Genomic DNA, 16,678 nt, shown 5'->3' on the forward strand with positions numbered 1-16,678 from the left:
AACATTAAGAAATGTATATTTTGCATTGATCGCATCATTTTCTTAGAATATGTTGTGAGTGCAAAAGGAATCAAGATAAATAGTGAAAAGGTAAAGGCTATTCAAGAGTGGCCGACACCTAAAAATGTAAGTGAGGTACGTAGTTTTCATGGTTTGGTAAGTTTCCATAGGAGATTTGTAAAAGATTTTAGCACCATTGCTGCTTTTTAACTGAAATCATGAAAAAAGATAAGAGGTTTGTTTGGGAAAAAGAACAAGAACATGTGTTTTCCTTATTGAAAGAAAAGTTATGTAATGCGCTTTTATTAAGATTGCCTAATTTTAATTCAACTTTTAAAATTGAATGTGATGCCTCTGGACTTGGGATAGGTGCTTTTTTTATGCAGGATAAAAAACCCATTGCTTACTTCAGTGAGAAGCTCAATGGTGCACAATTGAATTATTCCACCAATGACAAAAGGTTTTATGCTTTGATAAGAGCATTAGAGACATGACAGCATTATTTGTTACCAAAAGAATTTGTGATTCACACCGATCATGAATCTTTGAGGCATTTGAAAGAGCAAGACAACCTTAATAAACGACATGCAAAATGGGTAGAATTCATGGAGTCCTTTCCATATGTGATCCAATATAAGCAAAGAATTGATTCGAGGACGAATCATTTTGAGGGGAGGGGGAAATGATGCAAATAAGGCTAAAAACATTCAAAATACTCAAAAAGCATCAAAAGATGACTTGGAGCAAATTTCAAATGATGTAAACACAAATAGAGTTCCAAACATGAAAAGTTTCAGCGGATCAGTAATAAGATCAAAGGCAAAGAAACTTAAAGAGTTGCTCCAAGTTTTCACTCAAAAATATGTAGATGATGGGCTAGCCAATTGTGGAAAGTTCAAATATGAGCTTTTTGAACAGCCCAAATTCGTAACTTTAATTGGGTTTAAATAATTTGGGATAATTTGGCCTTATTTGAGTCTTATTGATAATGGGTGAATAAACCTTATGTATGGGCTGGATTAGTTGAGTTGTTTTAAGTATTTTGCATTGTTTTATTTTAATTTGAGTTAATTAAGCCCATATAGTCAAGTGTAATTCATTTGAACTTAAGTCTTGTTTTAGTATTATTACAAGAATGAGTCCATAACTATAAGATGTCACAAACAATTAGTGGTATTGGTTAAGAAAATTGGAGTTACAAGAAGTCACATAATAATTACATGCCTATAATTAGCCTAATTATTATTGGAGTTACAATTGTAATTATCACATAATTAGTCTAGTTATTGTGGGAGTTATAATTGTAGTTATTGTGTTGTAACTTATCATTGATTTATTTGGTTATAAATACCAAAGGAACTCTTCTTTATGGACATCAAGAGTTGTAATCAAATATTTCAGAATTGAGTTGAAAGCATTTTGTCTTTCTTTCTACTTTATACACAAAACGTTGATTTGAAATATAATTGTTATCACTTGTATTTCAATTTTGATTTTCTATTTCAATTGTTCTTGGTGCTTGTTTGGATTGAGTTCAAGGGATATCATTTATTTTTTTTGGGTTCTATTTAACTTCTACCATTTGTATAATTGAACAAATTTGATTCATTTTTACTTGTGATCTAAATTCTGTTCTAAACTGATTGAAAAGTTTTAAGGTTCAAACAAGGGTCTTGGGGTTCCGCATCACTGTAGGTGCAAATGTGTATTGCAGTCAAAGTGAATCCAAATGGCTCTGTGACGAGATTTAAAACTTGACTAGTACTGAATGGATTATTACGATACATTCTCTCCACTGGCCAAACGTACCTCTGTCCGTTTATTCGTCTCTATTGCAGCTTCCCAAGACTAACCCTTACACCAGTTGGATATTAAAAATGCATTTCTTTATGATAATTTCTGAAAAAAAGTGTATATGAAACAACTATTTGGGTTGTTACTTAGGAGGAGTACGAGAAAGTCTGTCATTTAAATAAATCTTTGCATGCTTTGAAGTAGAGTTCCCATGTGTGGTTTGATAAGTTTAGTGAAGTAGTTTACAAGTTTGGATTGAAGAAGAGCAAGTGTGATCATTCGGTCTTCTATAGACAGTTAACAGTTTGTATTATACTTCTTATCGTTTATATTGATGATATTGTGATTATAAGAGATGATTATGTAGGAATATCTTCTCTCAAGTAATTCTTGCATATCAAGCTTTATACCAAAAACTTGGGACATTTAAAATACTTTTAGAGGGTTGAAGTAACAAGTAACGAAGAAATTTTGTTATCTCAAAGAAAGTACGTACTTGATCTACTTGTAGAAACAGGAAAGCTGGGGATTAAGCCATGCAATACATTAATGGTACTGTAGAATTTGGAGAAAAAATATAATTTTTATTTTTCATTCTTTAGGGAATAACATTTAATGTATTTATAGAACTTCTAAATTATTAATAAAAAAATTACCTACTTTGATAAAATTCCTATTACATGTAATTTTTATTATAATAAAATACTTATTCTACTAAATAATAATAAAATATAATATTTCACACCCCCCTCAAGTTAGTGCGGAGATATCACACATGTCCAACTTACAGACTAAGTTGCAAACTGAAATAAGATCTTTCAGATAACAACTCGGCCCGGTTTGACTTAAAATGGCTCGGTCTGCCACAAGACAGCTTGACCCGGCTCAAAATGACTCAGGATGACTCTAAAATGGCTTGAGCTCAGCATTAAAACAGTTCGAGTTCGGCTCAAAACGGATTGGACCAACTTAAAACGACTCAGTCCGGCTCAAAAACTGCTTGAACTCGACTCTAAAACGACTCAAACTCCACTAGAGTACCACACGAGTTCTCATGTGTAGCCACTCATCGCCGGACACACAATCACCAGACCACCACGCACAGTCACGCGCCACTGTTAGCCACCACTTGCCGCCGTCAGAAAATACTAGAAATACCATGGAACCGCGCGACTCTCCGGCACGGATATGGTGAAAACGCACCGAAAAACCGTCAGAAACTGCCTTCGTGCAAAGCCGAATGCTGCAACTTCTTCTTCTTCTCCAGCACGCTTTCACCCTCGCTTTCTCTCTCTGACTCTTCTAATTTCACGCACAGACGAGGCCAAGCATTGAGGATCTGCTTCCGGTTTCTCTTCTCTAGTCCTCTTTTCGAGCAAATCGGGACAACCGCAGTTGTTCTTTAAAAAACACTGTCGCCGATCGACACGCAGGGCCATTCATCAAGTGGATCTATTAGGACAGGCCGATCGCGTGTTCTTCCTTATCGGCTGGTCACCACTTGTGCATAGATCCACCGCCGTTTCTCCTTCAAGTGGCAGTCAGGGAAGAACCACCAGATATGTTTTTCTTCTTCAACATATCTGTATGGGGTGGTGATGAGAGTAGATCTTGTTAAATGGATACCAATCCAGTATGTTTTATTATTTTAGGGTTTTGTAAAAAACTCTTAAATTAGAAAGATAAAATAGTTTTAATTGACTCTGATATCATATAAAATTTGCAGAAAAAATATAATTTTTATTTCTTACCCTTTAGGATATTACATTTAATGTATTTATATAACTCTTAAACTACTAATAAGGAAATTACCTATTTTGATATAATTTTTATTACATAAAATTTCTATTATAGTAAAATGTTTATTTTAGTAAATAATTATTAAATATCATATTCAACAAGTACTAAATGTACATCTTATAAAAGATGATGGTGATCCTTTTGATGAACCAGAAAAATACACGTGACAAGTTGGGAAATTGAACTTTCTCACTATGACTCGTCCAGATATTACATATCTTGTCAGTGTTGCGAGTCAATTTATGTTTGATCATACAATCAAACACTAAGAGGTTTTGAAACAGATTTTTGTGCTACTTAAAAGGTGTCGCAGGACTTGACATAGTGTTTAAAAATCATGAACATACTTACATTGAATGTTTTACACATGCTAATTGGGCTGGATCTAAAATTGATAAAAAGTCTACTATGGGCTATTGTGTTTTTATTGGTGGGAATCTTGTATCATAAAAAAATAAGAAACAAATAGTTCTATCTCGCTCAAGTGCAGAGTCCGAATATAGAAATATGACCCAGTCCACATGCGAAATTTTATAGATACATCATCTTTTAAATAAAGTGGGTTTGAAACCCACATTTTCTACAAAACTCTAGTGCGATAATCAAGTTGTCCTTTATATTGCTTTAAATCCAATGTATAATGAAAGAACTAAATATATCGAGATTGATTATCATTTCATCCGAAGAAAAGATTTGGGAAAACTTTATATTTATTGGTTATGTAAAAACAGGAAAACAATTTGATGATATATTCACAAAACCTCTGAATAGAACACAGATTAAATATTTTGAAAATAAACTGAACATGATTAATATTTATGCTCCAACTTGAGGAGGAACGTTAGAATATTTTAGAATATTTTTTGTACATAATAGTATAATTACCTTTCTAAAAACATTAGCATAATTAGAAAGAAAATTAATAAGATAATTTATGTTGATTACTATATATGAATCCATCTGTATATAAATATATCCCTACTTCTATTTAAATAAAATATAAGAAATATTCAACATTTTTCCTAACTCTTTACACTATCAATAATAAAAAAATTATATTCCTTTTTCCTTAACTCATAGTGACATTTCGATTCATTCAATATTCATGATATCTCATACTACATGGTTTATTTCTTTCACTGATTATTATACAAGGATCACTTGAATTTTCTTACTTAAATCCAAATATGATGTCTGTCATGTGCTTCCTGACTTCCATAATATGACCAAAACCAGTTTGGTGTTCACATTTAAAAGTTTCAAACTGACAATATTAGATTGTTTCAATCAAAATCTTTCATCATATTTGCACCAGGAATAGATTAGTCATGAGTCATCCTATGTCTACATTCCATAACAAAATGGAGTGACAGAAAAGAAAAATGTCCTCTTGCTTGCCATAACTTGGACTTTTTTGTTTCACAATAATGTACTTAAACATTATTGGAGGAAACCTACTCTTACAGCCACAGCTTATCACCTTTCTTGAAAGTAATCTTTTCACATAGAGGAACAAAAAACAAAATCTAATAACAACTTCTAGTGCATAAGCTGAGTTTAGGGCCACGACCTAAGAGATAGATGAATTACTATGGTTGAAAGCTCTCCTTATGAACATCAAAACTGAGTAGTAACTTATTAGATTTTATTATGATAATAAATCAGCAATAAATATTGCACATAATCTCGTAAAAAACAGCACAAAGCATATTGAAGCAGACATACATTTTATAAAGGAAAAATTAATATTAGTCTAATTTGTATACCTTATGAATCTACAGCGAGACAACTGACAGATGTGTTTACAGATCTATTAGTCAGCTTGAGAGAGAATGTTGAAAAATATGCTTGTTGCCATTCATAATTACAAGTTGATTGTTTCTGATAATTGTAAAATAGTATTCCGAAAATCATGGATTTCTTGATTGGGAAAATCTATAAGTTAAGAAGTACTCTTTTTTATTTATCAGGTTGAACAATTTATTACATATCAAAGTATAGGTATTTCATTGGTTGATAAGAATAAGTGTCAAATAAAGCAAAGATACCATGAAAAAAGAATGACTGGAAATAGAGAAAAAAGTCATTATAATTTTCTTGTCCTTGAAAATATTTTATCCTCTAAATGTCATAGAGAATTTTGAATTCTAATTTGTTTCAATTAAAAGAATAGAAATGATATGTTAGAAAGAAAAATTTCAAAATATCATTAAAAATCATAGTTAAATTTTGAATACAACCAAAGATGATAGATATAAAAATAACCTAATTAAATCAAAGTTCTTTCTTTGGCCAATTTTCAATTAGAATATTTAGCTTGTACGAATTGCTATTGGTTTAATACTAATGATGATAGTCGTTTCAGTATGATAAGAATACATATGCATCCGCAATTAAAAGCTCATTGATAGTAATTTTCCCATTAATCATGCACTATTTTGGCTAAATAAAACCAAATACACACACACGAGTTACCTTAGATACCTTTCCTTGAATATGTTTCCTGTACTCCTCTATGTACAGCTTATACAACATAGAGGGTTATGATGCAATTTGTAATTCATATATAATACAATAGAATTCTGTGATTTTTTTCGATTATAATTGTCAAGATGTAAATATGCTGGCAAGAGATTAGGAGAATTAATTGAAAATCCTGTAAATTGAGGGATTAGGAGCTTAGGTTTCTTAACGAGTTAGTGTCATATTTAGGAATAAATAAGTTTCCTGATTAATTAGTGTTCTATTTAGAAATGAGTTAGTTTCTGGGAATTCTTCTATTTTCTTCAGCCTTAATTGCTGAATGATCTTCCTTTCAGCTTTCATTGCTGAACTTATTTTTTATTTCTCCTTCTTTAATTCCCGTTTGGGCAGTCTTACTTGCTGCTGATTTCCTTCCTTCATCATGTCAACCTCCCAAACCACCGACACCACTGCCTCCAACAATTCAAATCCACTCGAAGAGTCCAATTCTTTCAGAAAATTGGAGAATTGCAGAATATTCGGGCCTGCTATAGGCTCAATGGGAAGAACTATCTGAAATGGTCTCAATTTATCTGCACATACCTCAAGGGCAAAGGAAGACTTAATCACCTTCTTGGAACGAGATAAACAAAGGATGACCCACCATTTCAAGCATGGGATGAAGAGGATTCCATGATAATGTCTTGGCTATGGGATTTTATGGATCCCATGATCAGTGATACGTGTATGATGTTGGCTACAACAAAGGAAATCTGGGATTTCATTTGTTGCACATATTCGAAGGCCCATGATGTTGCTCAAGTGTACGAGATCAAGGTAAGAACTACAGGCACTAAGCGAGGAGACAAATCACTCACAGAATATGCAAACCTGCCGCAAAACTTGTGGCAAGAACTTGATCATTACCGAGTTTTAAGATGAAACACCCTGAGGATGCTGTCATCTTAAAAAATTTCTTTGAAAAAGACCGGGTTTATGATTTTTAGCTGGATTGAATTATGAATTCGAACAGATTAGGATCCAAATCCTTGACAAGGAGGACATCCCTCCTCTAGAAGAGACAATATCATTGATTCGAGGAGAAGAAAGCTGAAGGAATGTTATACTTCAAACACAACAAACTGTAAACGAGTTAGCCATAATAACAAAAACAGATCATCAAAAAAAAAAAGAAAAGGGTAATCTAACTCAACACTCTGGTAGAGAAAACCAGTGAAAGGAGAACAAGGATAATCTTTGGCGCATCTATTGCAAGAAATCGAGGCACACAAAGGAGAAGTGTTGGAAACTGAATGGTAAGCCACCAAGCTGAGAATGGGGGAATCGTGGGGGGAACAAAGGCCTCAGACACTTACGGTATAGCAACCCAAAACTGAGGAAAATTCAGCAATAGGGGGGATTCAACAATGAAGAAATTGAGAAGCTGAGAAACTTGCTGGGGTCTCTTGGGAAGCCTTCTAGAACTTGTTCTCTGGCTCTTACAGGTAAACCTTCGTTCTCTTTTTGCATAAAAGCCTCGAAAACATTATATGCTAATTCTTGAATTGATTCAGGTGCCACAAATCATATGACCTCCATACCTCAACTCTTTCACACCTATACTCCATGCCTGAGTAACAGGAAAATTTTAGTGACCAGTGGCTCTTTAGCTACTGTTGCAAGGTTCAGAGATATACATATCACACCTACCCTTACCCTCAAAAAATGTTCTCCATGTACCGAAACTATCAACCAACCTGATCTCCATTCAAAAACTAATCTATGATCTTAAATGTTATGTCACTTTTTTCCCTTTTTATTGTGTTTTTCAGTATCAGCACTTGGGGAGGAGGATTGGAAAGAAGTGGTATTTACAGCCTTGAGTCATCAAAAAATGGTATAAGCAATTTGTCTTTGATTTTCTTCAGTTCCACAAATAAAGATATCATTTGGCTGTATCATCTACGTTTAGGTCATCCATCTTTTAGAGTTTTAAAAGTCATGTTTCCTCATTTGTTCTATAGATTAGATATGTCTGAATTTCATTGTGATACATGTGAATTAGCAAAACATGCTCGTGTATCTTTTCCTATAAACAATAAAAAAACTTTTCATCATTTTCATTTAATTCATAGTGACATATGAGGTCCTTCTATAATACCAAATGTTTTTGGGGCTCGTTGGTTTGTATTATTAATTGATGATTGCACTAAGTTTACTTGGCTATTTCTTCTTAAACAAAAATATGATGTTAGCATTGTTACCCAACTTCCACTCGACGGTTCAAAACCAACTTGGGTTTAAAATAAAAAGTTTTAGGACAGACAATGCTAGAAACTATTTCAACCAGATTTTGTTACCCTATTTTCAATCACAGGGCATTATCCATGAATCATCATGTATTAACACACTTAAGCAAAATGAGGTAGTTGAAAGGAAAAATTGGCACTTACTTAACACTATCCGAACTTTACTCCTTCAAGGGAATGTTTCTAAGTCCTATTGGGGAGAGATTGTTCTTATTGCCACACACCTGATAAATAGATTTCCCTCACGCGTGTTAGACAACAAAAGCCCCATAGAGATCCTTAATAGTTTTTACCTTCACTTCAGAACCTTAAATGGCCTAACACCCAGAATATTTGGGTGCATTGCCTTTGTTCATGTCCACAACCAACAAAGAGGTAAGCTAGATCCCCAAGCCATAAAATATGTTTTCCTTGATTACTCATCCACTCAAAAGGGATATAAGTGTTACAACCCTTCATCCAGAAAATTTTACATCTCTACAGATGTCACATTCACAGAAAATAAACCTTTTTTCTCCAAGTTCTCTTCAGGGGGAGATTTCAATGATGGAAGATAGTACTTGTGGGTCCTTTGAACCAATTAAAACCCTTGACCTTCCTCAGGTTCCAGTCCATGCTGTTGAATCTGAGACCTCTGACCTAATCACATATGAGTCATCCAATTCTGCAGCTGAACCCGTGTCACCTCTTATCCCTACTAGTGCAAGTCCAAAGTTACCAAGGTTCACTCAGGTGTATTCAAAGAGAAAGGCCGTTCCAGAATTGATACAAGTCAAAGAATCCAACCCAGACTCTGGAAATGAGATCACGGTAAGATCTGACCCACTTTTACATACACGATCTGTTGAAACACTTGATAATCCAAAAGATGACCTAGACATTCCAATTGTTGTGAGAAAAGGTACCAGATAATGCACCAAACACCCGCTTTACCCATTATCTCACTATGTCTCTCTTAACCACCTATCACCATCAAACAAAAAGTTCATTGTAAGTTTAAACGCGATGTTATGAGAGAAGAGAATGGAGAATGGAGAGATGTTATGAGAGAAGAGATGAGTGCATTAGAAAAGAATAAAACATGAGAGATTGTTGATAAACCAAAAGAGAAAAACATTATTGATTGTAAATGGATTTTCACACTAAAATACAAAGCTGATGGATCCCTTGAGAGATATAAAGCAAGATTGGTGGCCAAAGGGTATACTCGGACTCATGGAATAGATTATCAAGAGACTTCTACTCCAGTTGCAAAAATGAATACAGTGAGGACTCAATTGTCATTGGCTGCCCACTTTAGGTGGCAACTCCTATAATATGATGCTAAGAATGCATTTCTCCATGGTGATTTAGATGAAAAGATATATATGAATATTCCACCGGGATTTGAGGGAGACATAGGTCACAAGGTATGCAAGCTGAAAAAGGCCCTTTATGGGTTAAAACAATATCCTATAACATGGTTTGAGAGATTTGCAAAAGTCATGAAGGAGTCGGGATATAAACAAAGCCAAGGTGACCACACTCTCTTCATTAAACATTTAGCTGTAGGAGAAGTAATTGCACTTCTAGTCCATGTGGACGACATCATAGTGACTGGAAATGATGAGAGAGAGAAGCAAGAGCTGAAATAGAGACTAGCAAAAGAATTTGAAATAAAGGAATTGGGAAAACTGAAGTATTTCCTTGGTATTGAGATGGTATATTCCACACAAGGAATTTTTATATCTTAGCAAGAGTACGTGATTGATCTATTGATAGAAACAGGGAAGATTGAGTATAAACCAATCTCTACACTAATGGATCCAAACCATAAGTTGGGAGAAGCTAAAGAAAAACCAACTGTTGATAAAAGAATGTCCAAAAATTGGTCGAAAAACTCATATACCTCGCCCACATTCAGCCTGACATAGCATACTCAGTAAACGTGAGTAGTCAATTCATGCATGATCCAAAAGAACCTCATCTACAAGCTGCTTACAGAGTACTGCATTACTTGAAAGGCAATCCAGGAAAAGGAATTTTGTTCAAGAAGAATGACACTCTTGCTCTAGAAGCTTACACCGATGTTGACTATGCAGGTTCCCTAATGGATAAAAGATCAACTACAGGGTATTGTGCTTTTTTTGAAGGTAATCTAGTAATGTGGAGGAGCAAGAAACAGAATGTGGTGGCAAGATCATCCGCAGAATTAGAGTTCAGGGCTATTACTCAGGAATTATGTGAGCTACTCTATTTGAAGATTATTCTAGATGATTTGATAATTAAATGGGAAGGATCTATGAAGCTCTATTGTGACAAGAAGTCAGCTATCAATATTTCTCATAATCCTATACAACACGATATGACAAAATATATCGAAATTGATAAATATTTCATCAAAGAAAAATTGAAGGAAGGGTTAGTGTGTATGTCTTATGTTCCATCAAAACATCATGTAGCTGATGTTCTAACAAAGGGATTGAACAGTTCGAATTTCCATTATCTTGCATTCAAGCTGGGAATGGAAGATATCTATTCCTCAGCTTAAGGGGGAGTGTCAAGATATAGATATGCTGGCAAGAGATTGGGAATTAATTGAAAATCCTATAAATTGAAGGATTCGGAAGTTAAGTTTCCTAATGAGTTAGTGTTTTATTTAGGAATGAGTAGGTTTCTTGATGAGTTAGTGTCATATTTAGAAATGAGTTAGTTTCCTATTTTTTTCTCTTGTAACCTATTATATAATAGCATGTATGATCAATTCAGAAATAGAGATCTTTCTTTTCTTCTCATATTTCCTCACAACAATCATTTACAGTATATTACAGTTTTATTTCGACTTTTAGTATTACCAAATTAAACGTTGAATTAAGTTGTAATTAGTGATTACTCTTCCCGAGTAGAAATATAATGTATTACAATGTCAGTACAATATTCTTGATGAATAATTAGAGAGAATTTCATCAAAATATTAGATACTTTTCTGTCTAAGCTATCTTGTTTTGTCTATTTCTCTCCATATTTCTTCACATTGACCCCTGACTTCTTCAGTTCTACCTTATTCTTCTGTCTTCTCACCTCTATTCCTCTATTTCCTAAATTATCTCTAGACAAGTTAGATTCAAAAACCTACTTGTCCTACATCATTTAGTATAATTGAAATAATTTATTATTTCAAATTCTCCTTATTAGTTATAATTAGTGCTTGTAGAAAAGTCACTTAGATAGTTTATACAAAAAAAGGACGAATAAGAATTTATTTTGTTAGGATTTTGTTCAGTATTATCTCTTTTTGTGGTTTTTTTCTCTAGTTATTATTTTCTCCAATTATTTTTGTGTCTAACTATCATATTCTTTTCTCTCTCCTGTTATTTCTTCATATTGAAACTTAATTTCTTCTAATGTATATTTATTCTTCTTTTTCTTCCCCTCTATTCCTCCACTTTCCGGACTATCAATAGACAAGTTAGTTCAAAACTCTACTTGTCCTACATCGGCAGCTCTATCATTTTATTAACATTATGAAAAATCATAATTTGCAGTTCAGTAAAACTAAGAAATTACAGCGTTCAAGAGATTAAACTAATCCTATATTTCAAGTACAGCCAAACCTTCTCAAGAAAGACGAGGAAAGGGTGCTGAAATGCTTTCAAGTTACAGTTGACTGAAGATGCATGTATGTGAACTTCTCTTCTTCCATCATACCAGACTGAATAACCCTTCACTGCAGCACTATCTGACTGTCTAAAGCTACGGATTGCTGCTGATGTGATGCCTTGTTCAGTTGCAGCAATATTAGGATACAAACCAGAACATAATATAGCCTGCATGAATGCCTTAGGAATTAAATCTGAAATATGGGGAGACAATTACATTCAGTTTGATGCTAGAACCAGTTTCATATTTTTACCCATTATCCCAGAAGAAAAACTATAAAATTGTAGATGCTTCACCCTAGATACTCCTAACAAATACGGACAATTGGGAAAGGGAGAGAAGTCCAAGTGTGCTGACAAGAAGTTGGCCTTATATTTTGCACAAGAAGCATAGAGGAGATATTTCAAGCCTTGTTTTGATTGATTGAATAAACACAAAAGGGCATACGATTTTTTTGCATGTAAATAGAAGAGATTATTTTGAAAAGTTAGATCAATAAGCAAATTGTACGTAACAGATGGGTGAAAGAGCAAAGCCCTTGAGAAAGGGGAATCTTGCTCAAAATTTCAGAAATTAAACAGAAAAGGGTAAGATTTACCATGGTAAAGCTACAAAGATGGAAACAACAAAAAGTCATATTTTTCTCACCTTCACAATTTCAGGTTGATGCGAATACATGTTGAATGGTTGCAACTTATCAGAAAACCAACTATCAAGATGCTCTTTCCCTTTTCTGTCATCCTGAGTCAAAAAAGAGCAACCAAAGAAAAAAAAATCAAGAAATAACCCCAAAGGGCATATATTGCAGTTCAGCTTTCCACAGAGGAAAAAAGTATTAATTTGGTAAACAAATTTGTTGAAAAGCATATATGTAATTTAATGTATAAGGGCATTAGTAAAATACTCTTATATAGTTAATTTGCGGGTTCCTTTGTTATACTCAAAACTGTGTATATATAGGATCTAACTATTCAATAATAAATCATAACATTCTATGCTTCCAAATTGTATAAGAGATATAAGAAAAATATTCTAACTTTTTCTAGAAGCCCTAAGCAGGCCTTTATTGCTGAAACAAAAAGCAAAAACCCAAAAATTGACCTCTGGCCTCATCATCACCAGCTGACCTTCACAGCTGGAAAACACCCTCGCTGTGTCGGAAAACACCGCTGGCTCTGCTCCAGCTGCAATTGGTCTATTTTGCCTCTGTTTTCATGCTCTGTTTTTGCTACACTTACTGCACTAATTTCACTCAGTTTCACCCTTCCACGCTCTGTTTCCGCACAGAGTCCCTGTTTTTACTTTGTTTCTGACTTTGTCTTGTCTATGTGCTCTGTTTCACGTTCAGTCACAGCCCAGCTTCTGCCCAGCTGCGCCCACCTGCTGTCCAGCAGCGCTAGCCACCCAAGAACGTGCCCATACGGCATGCACAGCCCATCCGTGCACCTGCCTCAGGCGCACACAGTTAATTACTTTCTCTCTCCCGCACTACCACCAACATGTGTTTCACTTCTTACACTCCATATATATGCTGTGTCTCTGCTTTCTGTTCTCTCTCCCCAGCCTTAAACTCTCTCAAGCTGTGATTCTTTCTCCTGTACAGTAGGTATTCTCTGTTTTCATGCCTCAAATCTCACGATTCTCTCTCCTGCACCAGAAATAAACTCTAAATCACAGCAGTAACTTTTGTGTTTGAAGCTTTCTCTCCCTGCCACAATATTGGAAGAGGACCCCACTGGTTCTGGTCCCCTCAAGATCATAGCAGCAACTTTTTATGTTTGAAGCTCTCTCTCTGCCACTCTACCAGAAGAAGAGCCACCTGGTTTTTATACTTATTTACTTATATACTTTGGGTGTTGCATCTGGAAGATAGGTTAACCGGCCAACAGTTGATTCCTCCACCTAGGTATCCTCCCAAAACAACATGCTAGATTTATCTCCCACGTGAAGTCGGGTGAGTAAGATAAAAATCAAGGATGGGCTTTGAGGACAGATTTCCCAGGACTCTGGTGAGTAGTGGATCTTCCTGCTATGGCATCCCATCCGTCCCTTCCACTCCCATGGATACTGTTTATCACCCTGTGCCACAAAAGTTTTGTTGATGTGGGAAGCATGATAGTCATTTAGCTAGTAGGGATAAATTCTTTGACATAAGATTCCCAATAACCATAAAAGGATCACCCTTGAGCTTGGTTTCAACATTTTACATTGAGTTGACCTCAAGTCATGCAGATATATCTATATTTATCTAGAAGCATGATTCTCATATGGCTATAATCCTGTGTACGTTGATGATATTATTCTAACTGCTTTTTCTATCAACTTGTTAAAGTCTCCCTGTGTCAACTTGAAGAATGAATTCTTAATGACTGATCTTAGTACACTCCATTATTGTTTTGGCTATCCAAGTTTCTGACAATAAGGAGGGACTGTTTCTAGACTGAAGCAAGTATAAGATGGATTTCATACGATCAGATGGTATACAGGAAGGTCAACCCTTAGCTACTCCTATCCCAATCTATGGTCAGATTCGTAAAGGCTCTAGTTCTATGTGTTCAGATGGTACTCCATACTGTAGTACTGTTGGAACCTTGCAATACCTTACTTGACTCATCATAGATTTTCTTTCCCATCAATCAAGCTGGCCAACCTATACATGAATCTCATCAGGACCATTTTTAAGCTGTAAAATATATATTATACCATACACTGGGTACTCTACGTTATGATCTCCAGCTTTACTTTGACTCTCCTATGCATTTGGTAGGATACTCATATGTAGACTGAGCATGATGTCCTGAGGCTACTAGGTTTACAACGGGATATTGTATGCCCATAATTTTCATAGGCTAATCCACAATCTAGTGCACTTTTGAGATATCTCAATGTATGTACAACCACCTCATAATGACTAGTTCCTCACTACCTTATCTTTTGCTCTTTTTCCCTTGTTTTTGGTTGAAGGACACCTTATCTTCTTCCTTTTCTATGTTCTTTTTTCTTTCAAAAGAAGTTTATTTTCTTACAAAAAAAAAAAAGATGAAAAACTAAGGTATCACTAGATCATATTGCTCTTGCTATTATTTTTAAGGAATAGCGCATGATATTTAAGGAAACCTATGAACGAAAATTGGAAAAATAGGGATATAACTTAACTATATAGAAAACGAAAAAAGAGGAAAAGTCTAATGAGAATTCTCTAATAGACTACATAACAAATAATCCTATTCTCTGATAGTATATCGTCTTTCCCTTTGTGAGTAAAATGTGGACACAGGACCCCACAAAACCCAATACTTTACCATTTCAACTGGTTAAGACTCAAGGGAAACTCCTAGATATTTTTATTAATTTCAAATTCTAAATCTTGTAATTGGTGGCACCTCTTGATGCCTTGTTCATAGATTTCTCTTTTTTATCTATTAAAAAAACAAACAAAAAGCATTTGCCATTTCAACTAATGGTGAATATAACCCTTGTTGATAGAGCTAATTACAATACACCTTATTGAAAAGAATATCATCAATTCCTTCATACCATAGACTGCATAAGAATTTGAAAAGCAAAAACGTAACTTAATGTTAGCTATCTTTGAGGTCGTACAAGAATAACAAATGGATTTGTTCAATGATAGATTGGGTGAAAAAAATTTATAACTTATACTTTACTACACCAACATACAAGCAGGATTACAAGCTCAGCATGTGAAAATATAGATATATATATATATAGTGCAAGTCAAACATAGATATGTTTATGCAAAAACTGGTAAGATATTCGTGATTTGAACTCAGAATATTTGCTAATAGGATGTTAGATTATTAGTTTGCTAACCAATTATCTCAAAAGTCTAAAACTTATAAGAGAAAACACTTTTCTCATTTATACCCTAAAATACATCATTGAGTAAACAAGGGTCAAATACCCGATAATTTTTCGGAAGACTGATGAGCCCACTGTCTGCCACCAATGTCCCAAACTGTACTCTCATGTCTCTGAAAAAACATAGATAAGTATATATAATATATAGATATATAAGGAAGCAAAGATGAAGGACAAATTAAAAGAAAGCAACTGATAAAATAGTTAATTGACCTGTGCATTTATAATGAACAACTCATTAGCAAGGATTGGGAAAGTTCTATTAGAGAATTGACGAGTAATTTACACATTAAGAAGACATGGTCTTCACTGCATTGGGCAAATGTCCAAATTTGAATTTTTTTATAAAGTACATATACCTCATCGCGACATTACTAGCAAGGAACTGAAGAAAATATTTTTCAGGTATATCATAATTTTCAAGAAAGACACTGTAAAGAACATAAGCACATGGTCAACGATCAAGAAATGGAGGTCTTGTTTACCACAAAATACCTATATTTCCAATTCCAAATAATCCAAATCCTCAGCCAGGTTCCTAATCCCATTGCAACTACTAAAGAAAATATTGAAACTCAATTATAGGAATCCCATATCAAGAAAAGGGAAACTATGAAAAGAAAATTGTACAATATAGGAGAAGATCTATACAAGAAACTAATTACATTAAAAAGTTTACCACTATATTTTTTAGATGAAAGAAGATTTATTAGGAAAAAAGAGGACAAATACAATGTATAACTGAAGAATAATGGTTCCTCCCTAAAGAATCATAAAAAGAAAAAGAAAAA

The 16,678-nt window shown here is 34.3% G+C and overlaps 1 protein-coding gene across 4 annotated transcripts in view; it reads right to left on the reverse strand.

Moving 5' to 3' along the window:
* Nucleotides 1–16,678, reverse strand: part of LOC110817359 (RNA helicase family protein) — a 108,442-nt gene that overhangs the window by 7,413 nt on the left and 84,351 nt on the right. For 3 of the 4 annotated variants that reach the window (XM_088213654.1, XM_088213655.1, XM_088213652.1), the window contains 3 exons: nucleotides 15,931–16,000; nucleotides 12,654–12,746; nucleotides 11,960–12,172 (listed from right to left, as the gene is read on the reverse strand). In XM_088213654.1, the coding sequence (XP_088069780.1) occupies nucleotides 11,960–12,172; nucleotides 12,654–12,746; nucleotides 15,931–16,000 (376 nt within the window). Of the gene's footprint in view, nucleotides 1–11,959; nucleotides 12,173–12,653; nucleotides 12,747–15,930; nucleotides 16,001–16,678 lie in introns of those variants that run through there. The other variant, XR_015817143.1, reaches the window with a different exon arrangement.

The sequence above is a fragment of the Carica papaya genome, chromosome 2, assembly GCF_054855325.1.
Source record: "Carica papaya isolate Zhongbai chromosome 2, ASM5485532v1, whole genome shotgun sequence".
NCBI classification, from domain to species: domain Eukaryota; kingdom Viridiplantae; phylum Streptophyta; class Magnoliopsida; order Brassicales; family Caricaceae; genus Carica; species Carica papaya.